Source organism: Rhinoderma darwinii, chromosome 10 (genome assembly GCF_050947455.1).
Source record: "Rhinoderma darwinii isolate aRhiDar2 chromosome 10, aRhiDar2.hap1, whole genome shotgun sequence".
NCBI lineage: Eukaryota > Metazoa > Chordata > Amphibia > Anura > Rhinodermatidae > Rhinoderma > Rhinoderma darwinii.
Window position 1 is genome coordinate 6,051,248 of NC_134696.1, and position 13,511 is coordinate 6,064,758.

At 43.8% G+C, this 13,511-nt stretch overlaps 1 protein-coding gene across 1 annotated transcript in view; it reads right to left on the reverse strand.

The window, feature by feature from the left end:
* NCAPD3 (non-SMC condensin II complex subunit D3) overlaps window positions 1-13,244 on the reverse strand; it is a 29,141-nt gene extending 15,897 nt beyond the window's left edge. The window contains exons 1-10 of the mRNA XM_075839246.1: window positions 13,118-13,244; window positions 10,406-10,560; window positions 10,167-10,329; window positions 9,751-9,935; window positions 8,971-9,138; window positions 7,991-8,052; window positions 7,350-7,437; window positions 6,906-7,039; window positions 6,316-6,388; window positions 529-654 (exon numbers count right to left, since the gene is read on the reverse strand). Coding sequence (XP_075695361.1) covers window positions 529-654; window positions 6,316-6,388; window positions 6,906-7,039; window positions 7,350-7,437; window positions 7,991-8,052; window positions 8,971-9,138; window positions 9,751-9,935; window positions 10,167-10,329; window positions 10,406-10,560; window positions 13,118-13,184 — 1,221 coding nt within the window. The 5' untranslated portion in view covers window positions 13,185-13,244. The remainder of the gene's footprint in view (window positions 1-528; window positions 655-6,315; window positions 6,389-6,905; window positions 7,040-7,349; window positions 7,438-7,990; window positions 8,053-8,970; window positions 9,139-9,750; window positions 9,936-10,166; window positions 10,330-10,405; window positions 10,561-13,117) is intronic.
* Between the last annotated feature and the right edge of the window lie 267 nt (window positions 13,245-13,511).

The window sequence follows — 13,511 nt, forward strand, 5'->3', positions numbered from 1 at the left end:
GGGGGATTAACGGGGTTTTCCAGTTATATTCAAATAAAACTAATATACTTTGTTTTTCCATAACTCACTTTTTCACAACTTGCTGTCATTGAATTGGAACATTCTTGTTTACATGAAACCTACAGAATCCTCGTACTTCTCACAGCTGAGGATTTGTTATAGTTGTATCCAATCCAGACAATCCTCTGGGAACTAAACAGCCTGGACTCCAGACTGATACATTGTAACAAAGAGGAAAGTGTGGCGCTAATATATTTCGTTTCAGATGGGATACAATTGTGCCAAACTCTCAGCTGTGAGAATTCTAGGGTCTGTATGGCTTTTCAGCCTCAGGATGTAAACAAGATGATCCCATTCACTGACAGCAAGTAAAGATCTTAAAATCGATGATGAATTGAAACACAACGTATATTAAATATTTGCAGAACTGTTCCTACTGCAATGAATAATCATTAGTTACATAAAAGCGGAGCGCACAGCGGAGGCTGCAAATACGCGGAGGGGTGAGGACATGGCGGCTGATCTTACCTTCGAGTTCCGGGATAATTTGTACAGCCAGTCTATGAAGGAGGCATATTCTGGGTTTGGAAGCTTCTCTAGTAATTTCACCAGGGCATGGGCGGCAGACACCCTGTATTCAGACTTATCTGGAAACTGCAAGAGAAAAATTAAACATATGAATAGAAAATCTTTAACCCCTTAATGACCAAGCCAGATTTGTTAAATCTGGTATGTGTGACTTCAGAGAATAACTGTGCGAAAGTTTTGAATATCCAAGTAATTCTGACATTGTTTTTTCGTCACATGTTGTACTTTATTTTAGTGGTAAAAGTAGACTGATACGATTTGCGGAAATTAATGAAAAAATAGAAAAATTGAAGACATTTTGTAAAAATTATCATTTTTCCCTATTTTTAACTGCAATATGTCACATATGTACACACATACTGTACAATTTTTTTTATTAAATATATATTTCCATCTCTTTACTCTATTTTGGCAGCACTTTTGAAAAAAAAAAATTTTTTTTTGAGCAATTTAGAAGACTTACAAGTTTAGTAATGATTTTATACATTTTGAAGTACATTTGGTTTTCCTGCACCAAGCCAGGTTTTCAGAGGCTCATAGGTGTCAGAATGGTGGAAACCCCCACAAGTGACACCATTTTGAAAACTACACCCCTTAAGGTATTTATTAAGGGGTGTTGTAAGTATTTTGACCCCACAGTTTTTTTGTAAGAATTCATGCAAAGCAGGCGTAAAAACATATAATTTCACTTTTTTCATAAAATTATCACTTTGAAGACCGATTTCTTTGTAAAGCGACCATGAGAATGAAGAAACACACCCCAAAATATATCACCCTGTTTCTCCTGTTTTCAAAAATGCCCACATTGTGACCCTAATGCATTGCCTGGACACACGGCAGGGCCCGAAAGGAAGGGAGCACCCGGAGGCATTCAGGTCTCATTTTTGCTTGAAAATGTTTTAGGCCCCACTGTACATTTGGAGAGGCTTTGAACTATCAGAACGATAGAAACTCCCCATAAAACGACCCCATTTAGAAAACTAGACCCCTTAAGGTATTTATCTAGGGGTGTAGTGAGAATTTTGACCCCACAGTTTTTTGCTACATTTAATGTATAGCAGGTGAAATAAAAACAAAACACTTTTTATATAAAAGTATCACTTTGAAGACCGATTTCTTTGTAAAGCGACCATGAGAATGAAGAAACACACCCCAAAATATATCACCCTGTTTCTCCTGTTTTCAAAAATGCCCACATTGCGACCCTAATGCGTTGCCTGGACACACGGCAGGGCCCGAAAGGAAGGGAGCACCCGGAGGCTTTCAGGACTCATTTTGCTTGAAAATGTTTCAGGTCCCATTACACATTTATAGAGGCACTGAGCTGCCAAAAAGATAGAAACTCCCCATAAATGACCCCATTTTGAAAACTAGACCGCTTAATGTATTCATCTAGGTGTGTACTAAGTATTTTGACCCCACAGTTTTCGCAGGAATTAATGCAAAGCAGGTGGAAAGAAAATTTTATTTCACTTTTTTTCACAAATGTGTCATTTTAAGGTCAGATTTCTTGTTACGAGGACATGAGAATAAGGAAATGCACCAGAAAATGTATCACCCTGTTTCTCCTGTGTTCAAAAATATCCCCATTGTGGCCCTAATGTGTTTCCTGGACGCACGGCAGGACCCAAAAGGAAGGGAGCACCCGGAGGCTTTCAGGACACACATTTTGCTTTGAAAATGGGAGGATTCTACTTTTCTAGATTGAGAAATAGATGTCCCTAACAGTTTCTACACCCTATGACTATGTCGTGCTAAGAAAGCAGCGGTCCTGAAATCATGTCAGTCCATAGACATTATGTATATCAACCCGCTCGGATATATAGTAAGTTAGAGCGGGAAAATGTATTAAACTGTTGGCGGAAAAAGGCAACATATCAAAAAAAAGGAGGAAGAATGTATCCAGCTATGCGGAAAACGAGAGCATGTTCACAGGATGAAAGAAAACTTGTAGGGCTGTAATGACTTTATTATTCACTGGTCATACAACGTCTCTTTAGCTCCATCAATCCCTATATAAGGGACGAATGTGCCAAGTGACGCGGTACACCATAACAAGCCCCTGCCCGGCAAGGTAGGAACCGCCATGTGCACAAAACAACCAATCACCTGTAGAATATATAAAGGGGCAGTGTCCCACACCGTATGTATAGATACAGTAAAGGACCACTAATCCCCAAATTAATGTCGCTATTCCTAGAAGTATTGTCGGGTGTAAGAGGTCCACCAAAAACCCGAACAAAACTCTAATAAAGCCCATAGTGTATTGATAAGGACAAAACAGGGACTTCTGCATAGACCAGGGTTGGAAGGACAAGCGGAACAATAATATCGTGACTCACTTCGCTGTCCTCGTTTGCTGCAGACCCGACACCGTTTTTTGGGGTATTTTTGGTTAGATGTTGAAGGGATGGGGTGTAAAAAATGTTTTTCAACAAGTCGGCGTACATCCTCTGACTCATGGACTACTCTCTGGTCTGCAGATTGAAATAGGAGATCTTCAATCACTTTCTCCTGAAATTCAAAGAATGTCGCCCTGCCCGCTGATTTTTTGTACAGGACAAATGCGTTCTGCATCGCAACTTGAATCCCTTGAAGCGACACTTTCGCTGACGCTTTCAAGTAAGGCTGGGTTCACACGACCTATTTTCAGACGTAAACGAGGCGTATTATGCCTCGTTTTACGTCTGAAAATACGGCTCCAATACGTCGGCAAACATCTGCCCATTCATTTGAATGGGTTTGCCGACGTACTGTGCAGACAACCTGTTATTTACGCGTCGTCGTTTGACAGCTGTCAAACGACGACGCGTAATAATACAACCTCGTCAAAAGAAGTGCGGGACACCTCTATACGTTCTATGCGGGACACTTCTATACGTGATATGCGGGGCACTTATATACATTATATGCGGGACACTTCTATACGTGATATGCGGGGCACTTATATACATTATATGCGGGACAATTATATACGTGATATGCGGGACACTTCTATACATTATATGCGGGACACTTATATACATTATATGCGGGACACTTCTATACGTTCTATGCGGGACACTTCTATACGTGATATGCGGGACACTTATATACATTATATGCGGGACACTTCTATACGTTCTATGCGGGACACTTCTATACGTGATATGCGGGGCACTTATATACATTATATGCGGGACACTTCTATACGTGATATGCGGGGCACTTATATACATTATATGCGGGACACTTCTATACGTGATATGCGGGACACTTCTATACATTATATGCGGGACACTTATATACATTATATGCGGGACACTTATATACATTATATGCAGGACACTTATATACATTATATGCGGGACACTTATATACCTTATATGCAGGGCACTTCTATACATTATATGCGGGACACTTCTATACATTATATGCGGGACACTTATATACATTATATGCGGGGCACTTATATACATTATATGCAGGACACTTATATACATTATATGCGGGACACTTATATACATTATATGCGGGACACTTCTATACATTATATGCAGGACACTTATATACATTATATGCAGGACACTTATATACATTACATGCGGGACAATTATATACATTATATGCGGGACAATTATATACGTGATATGCGGGACACTTCTATACGTGATATGCGGGACACTTCTATACGTGATATGCGGGACACTTTATATACATTATATGTGGGACACTTATATACATTATATGCGGGACACTTCTATACATTATATGCGGGACACTTCTATACATTATATGCGGGACACTTCTATACATTATATGCGGGACACTTATATACATTATATGCGGGACACTTCTATACGTTATATGCGGGACACTTCTATACATTATATGCAGGACACTTATATACATTATATGCGGGACACTTATATACATTATATGCGGGACACTTATATACATTATATGCGGGACACTTGACTCATAGACTTCTGTTACCCACGGGTACCTTCCCGTTTTCTCGCGGGAAGGTGCCCGTGCCGTTAAAAAAAATAGAACATGTTCTATTTTTCTATTTTACGGGCCGTGCTGCTATACTTTATGACAGCACGGCTCGCAAAAGCGGCCGGCTGCCCGTGGCCGCCCGTGCTCGTAAACTTTTTTTTTTTCTTTTTATTGTTTTTTTTTAGTTTTTTTTTTTTTTTTCAAACCGTAAACCCAAGCCCAGAACAGCACCCTACGCCGTCTAAGGCCCCATGCACATGAACGTGTTTTTGCGGCCGCAATTCCCCCGAAAATCCACGGGAGAATTGCGGCCCCATTCTTTTCTATGGGGCCATGCACACGACCGTAGTTTTTGCGGTCCTTGCACGGCCCGCGAGCCCGGACCGCAGAAAGAACGGGCATGTCTTATTATGGCCCTGTTCTGCGGTCCGGGCTCATTGAAAACAATGGTGGCGGCCATGTGCATGTCCCGCGATTTGCGGGCGGCCTGCGGCGGACAGTCCGCAGCCGGCTGACCCGAAAATCACGGCCGTGCACACGGCTACGGTCGTGTGCATGAGGCCTAACAGCGTACCCTAAAAAGAAAGTCGTTTATAGTATGATTCTTAGTGTATACAGTAAATATATGTATATATATATGTATATACTATATACTATAAAATACTGAAAAAAAATGTGTTTTTTTTTAATAAACTGTGTAAGGGACAAGTGATTTTGTGTGGGGGACACTGACACTTGTATCTGTTTCTCTCCACAGCTAGAACAGCGAGGAGAAACAGATACATGTGTTTACTTTTATTTTACAGTAGTGATCACTATGATTGGATCTCAGTGATCACAAAAGATCAGGAACCAATACTATTGGCTCCTGATCACTGCTCTAAGAACAGAGCTGCTAGCAACAGCTCGTTCTTAGAGCAGGACCTGTCATTTAGACACTCCCGGCGGCTCTGTACGCAGTAACAGCATGTGACCGCTGTGATTGGCTGTCAGCGGTCACGTGCGCTTATGACGAAATCGGCAGGTCCTGATGGCTGCACTAAGAACCGGACCTGTTACTTACAGCCGGTTTTTAGTGCAGATGTCACCAGGGTGCCGATAAACCCCCTCTACTACAGCGACGCCAAAAGGCGTCGCTGTAGACTGAGTACATGCACCGCCTGACGTCAAAAGACGGTGGGCGGTCGTTAAGGGGTTAAGGAGTAGTTTCCCAGTTAAAAAAAAAAAAAAAAAAAAAAAGAAGGGGAAACTAAAACATTGTTATACACCCTACTGGGGAATTGTGAGTTAATATCGGGGGGTTCTCTGTTCAGGATCCTCATCTCTTGGTCAGAGTGGAGAGCGGTTACATAGAGCGTCTCTCTCTCTGGAGGACCCGTCCTGTATTACACAGACAACACATTGATATGAATGGACACCATGTAATACTTCATTTTTCCCCTGTGGTGGCGCTGCAGGGAGATTGAACACTTATTGCCAGGCTTCCCACAGATCACAGCTGATCACAGGGGTTCCAAGAGGAGAACACATTGTGATCTGCTTATTATCAATCGATCCTTCTAACAAGTAGGGATTGTCCAAAGCTGAAAACTCCTTTCAAGAGGAGCTCCACGTTATGGAAGTGCACTATTAGCATTTTGCTCATCATGTTATAATCCGACCTGGATTTTGATTTTGTAGGTTTTAAAAAAAATGCAATAAGTACTAGTCCTGTCTCACAACCACCCCTATAAGTGATATGATTACCTTCACACACAGGTGCTGTAACAGGATCAGGAGAACAGGGAATGACACTTCCTTCATCTCGTCCACCAGAAAACTGCCAGAGGATCAAACACAGTAAACATCAGAGAAGTCCAGACAACCGTAGGATAAGCGTGTATTCACACCTCGCGGTCAAAGAACGTTTTTTTGCTGCAACATGTGAATAGACGCTAACATAGAAGAACAAGCTGAACATTTATTAGGACATGGGTCAGACTGCGCCATCTTGTGGATAAAAACCAAACTGCATATTACTAGTGTCAACACCTACATCAGCTGTCAGCAACCTTCCGCACTCCAGCTGTTGTAAAACTACAATTCCCAGCATGCCCTGACTGCCTTTGGCTGGACTAATATGGCCTTTGGCTGTCAGTGCAAGCTGGGAATTGTAGTTTCTCAACAGCTGGAGTGCCGAATCTTGCCGACGCCTGACATGTATCAACAACTAATGTATATCTGATAATAAATGTCTGCAACAAAACACAGGAGGAGATCAGGTAAAGAATCGCATCAACACGCACATCCACGGAGCATCGTACAAACTATAGATCCAACCGACTCGTGTTTCTAACCTGACAAATTGTATGGCCTGGTCCCGGGCGCCAGTGACTGGAGCAGTGACCGCCAGCATGGCCGCCTTTGATCCTTCACCTCCCTTTACCATGAGAATGACGCTCAGCAGGCGCTGGAAAATACGGCGGAGAGCCTAAAAGAAAAAAAGAAGAAAAACTGAAGACGAGTCCTGCAGGATTATCAATTCTAAGTGTCCAAAGGGAACAATGTACCCAAAGGAGATCGCGTCCAAGATATTATTAACCCCTCAGGCCAGGGCTGCATGGCGATTTTTACTGCTCTGGGTCAGAGGGACGTGGCACCATTGCTCTGGGTTGTTGTTTTTTTGGATTTTTTAGTTGTAGTTGTGTTACTAGAGCGTTGCATCTCTGTGCACTTCAATGGGCAACCGCCGTACAGGCAAAAACCTCCCATTATTGGGTCTATATGTTAAGTATCCGCACCTGATTGCTTTCTCCGTGTATGGGCAGACACAGTAACCACAAGCCATGGTAAGCCAGCTGCGGCACGTACTTCATACGGTGGATGGGACTGCAGATATAAAATACGTCAGATATTAGATACAAGATTCACCCCGCACATCATGTTATACGAAATGTTATCATTGTACGACTTTCTAGCATACTTTGCAACTCTATTGCTTCATATTTTCAAGATCTCTGCTTGCTGTCAAAAGTTGGTTTCCATCTGAAGTCGGAAAATAAGTCAAGATCCTAAATCTCTCAACTGAGTTTTTATACAAATTGTATCCAGTCTAGACAATTCTCTGTGAGCGAAACAGCCTGGACTCCAGACTGATCCATTGTAACAAACTATCAGAACAGGGGAGAGAGATTTGTGCTCCTGTTTTTGGCTCATAGAGAATTGTCTAAACTGGATAGAATAGTAAAAAAATGGTCTACGCCGGATTTCCAGACTACTCAATGACAGTTGGCAGAGATCTTGAAAATGGTCAGGGATTAAAACAAAAGAATATTAGAAAATTTCTGAATATTTAAGACACAAATTCAGCTTTATTTATAGAAGACTGAACACCGGCCCTTTAATAAGAGAAAAGCTGCAGATTAACAGAGAAGGAACTCACATGGAATCCGAAAATGACAACTCTTGTGGGACCGTCTCGAAGCTGGTGAGATTTATGAAGGTCTGCAGAGAAAACGGCATAAGACACAGCAGGACTTATAAAAAGGGTTTTCCCATAATCATTATTTGTCACCTAAATATCTGATCGTTGGCGGTCGGACCAATGGGAACCCCACCGATCCCGAGAATGGGCTTACCTTGCCGTTCCTGGGAGCCCCATAGGAATGGAACGGTACTGAGAATGCTCTGCCAATACTCCATTCATTTCTATAGGGCTGCAGAAGATGGCGCTCATCAGCCCCATAGAATGGATCGGTGGCCGAGCACGCTCAGTACCACTCCATATGGGGCTCCTATGATCGGTGGGGGTCCCAGCGGTCAGACCACCACCGATCAGATATTTATCACTTATCCTGTGGATAGGTGATAAATAATGATTATGGGAAACCCCTTTAATACAAGATTACAAAGTAGACACAACCCCTTCTCCAATGGAAGACGTAATAAATGGATGCGCCCAGTGCGCCGCGCTCCGGTTATTGACAAACTGTCTGTAGAGGAGATGATCTACCCCCAATTCTATCAACATGCGGATATTCCGCACTTCTAGGACGCTGGTTCTTAAAGGGCCATACACGGCTTTTTGTCTGCAAGGACGGGAATAATTCTCCAATATGGTAAATACACAACAGGAGACGCTTTAGATGGACGCTGTTTCGCCGTAAAATATAGAACCTGTCCTATTCTTGTGCGTAATTACAACACGGACTCCCCGTAGAAGTCTATGGGCGCTTCCATAATTATGGACTGCTACGGATGTGCACCCGCGGCACTCGTAATTACGGAAGCGTTGCTGGGTGACGCCAGGTTTGCACATCATTTGTGCTCCATATATGAGGATAAGTTGCGAATGACAACGGATAGGTATTTACGGATGGATGAAAATACAGTCGCGTGCATGGGGCCTTAACTCGCGCTCACCTGCATACAATGCGTCACGCTCTGCGGCTTGTCTTTCAGGGAGAACTTCGGAAGAAGTCGCAGAAAGTTCTTCAGGAGGAGGATGATGGCGTCTCGTATCTTCATCAGGTCGTGGGTGGAGAAGTAGACGGCTTCCTCATCCTGCTCCTCATCCGATAAGTCATTCATCTGACAAGACAGAGACCTGTAATCCTCCCAGGTATAAAGGAGCCGATTCATCCAAGGCCCTGTACACACACAGTTTTTTTGCAGACAGATTTTAAACTGCCTGTGGTTTTTTTTACGCTTTTTCCGCAGCGTTCTTCGCCCACCGTCATTGAAATGAATGCAAGGACCGTGGGCAAAAAAAAAAAAAAAAAACTAACTAAAAACACTCGGAAATGAGCGCCGCAGGTTTTTCTCTGCCTCCCATTGATTGCAAAGGGAGGTCAAATGCGGAGACCGTGGCAAGAAAGGACATGCCAAATTTTTTATTTTTCACGCAAGCGGCCAAAAGCTGCCCGAAAAAAAAAAAAAAAAAAAAAAAAGAAAAAAAGACGCCTCTGCCTCGCATTGAAATCAATGGTGGGGGTGGGGGGGTGTTGGCGCTGATTCAGACGCGTTTACGCGTGAAAAAAAACCTCTGCGTGAACAGGGCCTGAGCGTTCCGAAATTTACCTGTCAAGCGGATCTATTTCTCAGCTTTGAGGTTCGTATTTGGGAATTTGAAAATGCAAAAAAGGAAATCTATTGGCCGGCTGTAGCACGCGGGCTGGCGCCTCGTCGCGGTTGTTGTCATACCTCAGAGACATCTCGTCGAGTCGGCCTCGGCCGCTTCCTTCCTCCGCGATTGTCCCCCTGAGAACTCTTGGTGGCATCTTTCTTCCTTTTCCGGCTGGACTCCGGGTCGTGGGGCCAGCACTTTTCCAGGCAGTTCACACATTTGTCAAACAGGACGGGGTGAAACACCTGATTGATGACGCTGCCTGTCAGAGAGAGAGCGGGGGCGTTATACTGGTGCAGAAAACACTGCGCCGCCACTCATCTCTTTCCCGAATGGAGGCCGCCAATGTAATGGATGTGGTTAAAGGGGGCGGATCTTAGAGGGGGCGGTAGACAGGGGTCCCACTGCGTATCCACCACCCAAGAGTCCCACGTGAACCTGGAGACGGACCTGGTATCAGGGTTGTGTTGGGGTGGGGGAGGGGCGCACTCACCTGGGATTTCAAGCAGAAGGAAGTATAATCCAGCCGCACCGATGCCCAGCGTTCTCTGCACGGCCCCGGCCTTCTTCTTCTCCCCCGCCTGGATGAAGTGGTAGAGCACGGCCACCAGAGAATTACGGCAGATGTCATTCTCTGTGAACAGGACCCAGGCGCTCTGCAGAATGTAGTCGGGGGTGAAATAAATGTCCATCACTCGGTGCACAAGATCCTGCAGCTCCTCCGACACTTACCCGCGTGTTCTCCTGATCTTCACAAGCAAAAGGCAGGAGACTCTCATACAAGTAGTTGAACACTTCAAGGCCGTTCTCTGTGATTTCCCCTTCTACTCGGGGATCCAGCGGCTCCGTCTCTGTGAAGTCCAAATCCCAAACAGACTCCACCCAGGCTGCAAGAGAGGAAATACATTGTTAATTATCTTCTACTGATCCTGAGATTTATTATACTCCAGAGCTGCACTCACTATTCTGCTGGTGGAGTCACTGTGTACATACATTACATTACTTATCCTGTACTGATCCTGAGTTACATCCTGTATTATACTCCAGAGCTGCACTCAGTATTCTGCTGGTGGCGTCACTGTGTACATACATTACATTACTTATCCTGTACTGATCCTGAGTTATATCCTGTATTATACTCCAGAGCTGCAATCACTATTCTGCTGGTGGAGTCACTGTGTACATACATTACATTACTTATCCTGTACTGATCCTGAGTTACATCCTGTATTATACTCCAGAGCTGCACTCACTATTCTGCTGGTGGAGTCACTGTGTACATACATTACATTACTTATCCTGTACTGATCCTGAGTTACATCCTGTATTATACTCCAGAGCTGCACTCACTATTCTGCTGGTGGAGTCACTGTGTACATACATTACTTATCCTGTACTGATCCTGAGTTACATCCTGTATTATACTCCAGAGCTGCAATCACTATTCTGCTGGTGGAGTCACTGTGTACATACATTACATTACTTATCCTGTACTGATCCTGAGATACATCCTGTATTATATCCAGAGCTGCACTCACTATTCTGCTGGTGGAGTCACTGTGTACATACATTACTTATCCTGTACTGATCCTGAGTTATATCCTGTATTATACTCCAGAGCTGCACTCACTATTCTCCTGGGGGAGTCACTATGTACATACATTACATTACTTATCCTGTACTGATCCTGAGTTACATCCTGTATTATACTCCAGAGCTGCACTCACTATTCTGCTGGTGGAGTCACTGTGTACATACATTACTTATCCTGTACTGATCCTGAGTTACATCCTGTATGATACTCCAGAGCTGCACTCACTATTCTGCTGGTGGAGTCACTGTGTACATACATTACTTATCCTGTACTGATCCTGAGTTACATCCTGTATTATACTCCAGAGCTGCACTCACTATTCTGCTGGTGGAGTCACTGTGTACATACATTACTTATCCTGTACTGATCCTGAGTTACATCCTGTATTATACTCCAGAGCTGCAATCACTATTCTGCTGGTGGAGTCACTGTGTACATACATTACATTACTTATCCTGTACTGATCCTGAGATACATCCTGTATTATATCCAGAGCTGCACTCACTATTCTGCTGGTGGAGTCACTGTGTACATACATTACTTATCCTGTACTGATCCTGAGTTATATCCTGTATTATACTCCAGAGCTGCACTCACTATTCTCCTGGGGGAGTCACTATGTACATACATTACATTACTTATCCTGTACTGATCCTGAGTTACATCCTGTATTATACTCCAGAGCTGCACTCACTATTCTGCTGGTGGAGTCACTGTGTACATACATTACTTATCCTGTACTGATCCTGAGTTACATCCTGTATGATACTCCAGAGCTGCACTCACTATTCTGCTGGTGGAGTCACTGTGTACATACATTACTTATCCTGTACTGATCCTGAGTTATATCCTGTATTATACTCCAGAGCTGCACTCACTATTCTCCTGGGGGAGTCACTATGTACATACATTACATTACTTATCCTGTACTGATCCTGAGTTACATCCTGTATTATACTCCAGAGCTGCACTCACTATTCTGCTGGTGGAGTCACTGTGTACATACATTACTTATCCTGTACTGATCCTGAGTTACATCCTGTATGATACTCCAGAGCTGCACTCACTATTCTGCTGGTGGAGTCACTGTGTACATACATTACTTATCCTGTACTGATCCTGAGTTACATCCTGTATTATACTCCAGAGCTGCACTCACTATTCTGCTGGTGGAGTCACTGTGTACATACATTACTTATCCTGTACTGATCCTGAGTTACATCCTGTATTATACTCCAGAGCTGCACTCACTATTCTGCTGGAGGAGTCACTGTGTACATACATTACATTACTTATCCTGTACTGATCCTGAATTATACTCGAGCTGCACTCACTATTCTGCTGGTTATTAGAAACAGCCAGCAAACGTGTAAAGAAACGCACCCCTAACAGTTTAGCTGAGCTCTCATATTACAGGGGACAGTGCGTTTCTACTACATCAGATGACTGTGCTGAGCTCGGTGTAAAGACGACACTTCCCAGAATGTAAAACACCAGAGCAAGTTCTATACGGTCACCGAACAAACAAGAAATGGAGAAAGATTTCAGCTCTGAAGCCAGCAGAGCTGCAGTGTAAAAAGAGTCTGATGAGACAGGAGTCTAACGCTACTTCCAGTACACAGCTCAGGAGTCACTGGATTATAATCATTATAACCGGTACATCACATGCTGCCCCTTCTATCAGTCCTATAAGGAGTCTTACAGAAAAGCATGCTGGGAGTTGTAGTCCAACAACAATAATACGACTATATGAGAAACCGATATTTACAACTCCATCCACTAACAGGGCATGCTGGGATTTGTACAGTTTCCGGATAGGTTTAGCTGGAACTTAGATCAACACCCCTCACCAGTCCTTATGTTCCGGAGCCCGCACCGGCCCAGGGCCTCAAGCACCGCGGCCTCCTTATCACCCATCTGCCTGCCGCTTTCTGCAAACACCGCCGATACTTCGTTAGCAGCAGACTAGCGCCAAAACCCAACATGAATCTACGAATCAGAGAACGCTACATCATCGCCGTGCGCCGCCCTCTACCCAATGAGGTAATGAATAGAAAGGACCTGTAGCGGCCATTGTTTGTAATGGCAAAAGACAGCATTCTATTGACCATTGCCCATAGATAAAATGGCGTCTCTTTGAAGACGTCAATAGTACGATTCCAATGAGTCTTAGGTAGTATACATTTCTGCGCCTGCGTATTGGGTATCTTTGGCACTGCGGGCATCATGTTGGTGTCTGGCAGG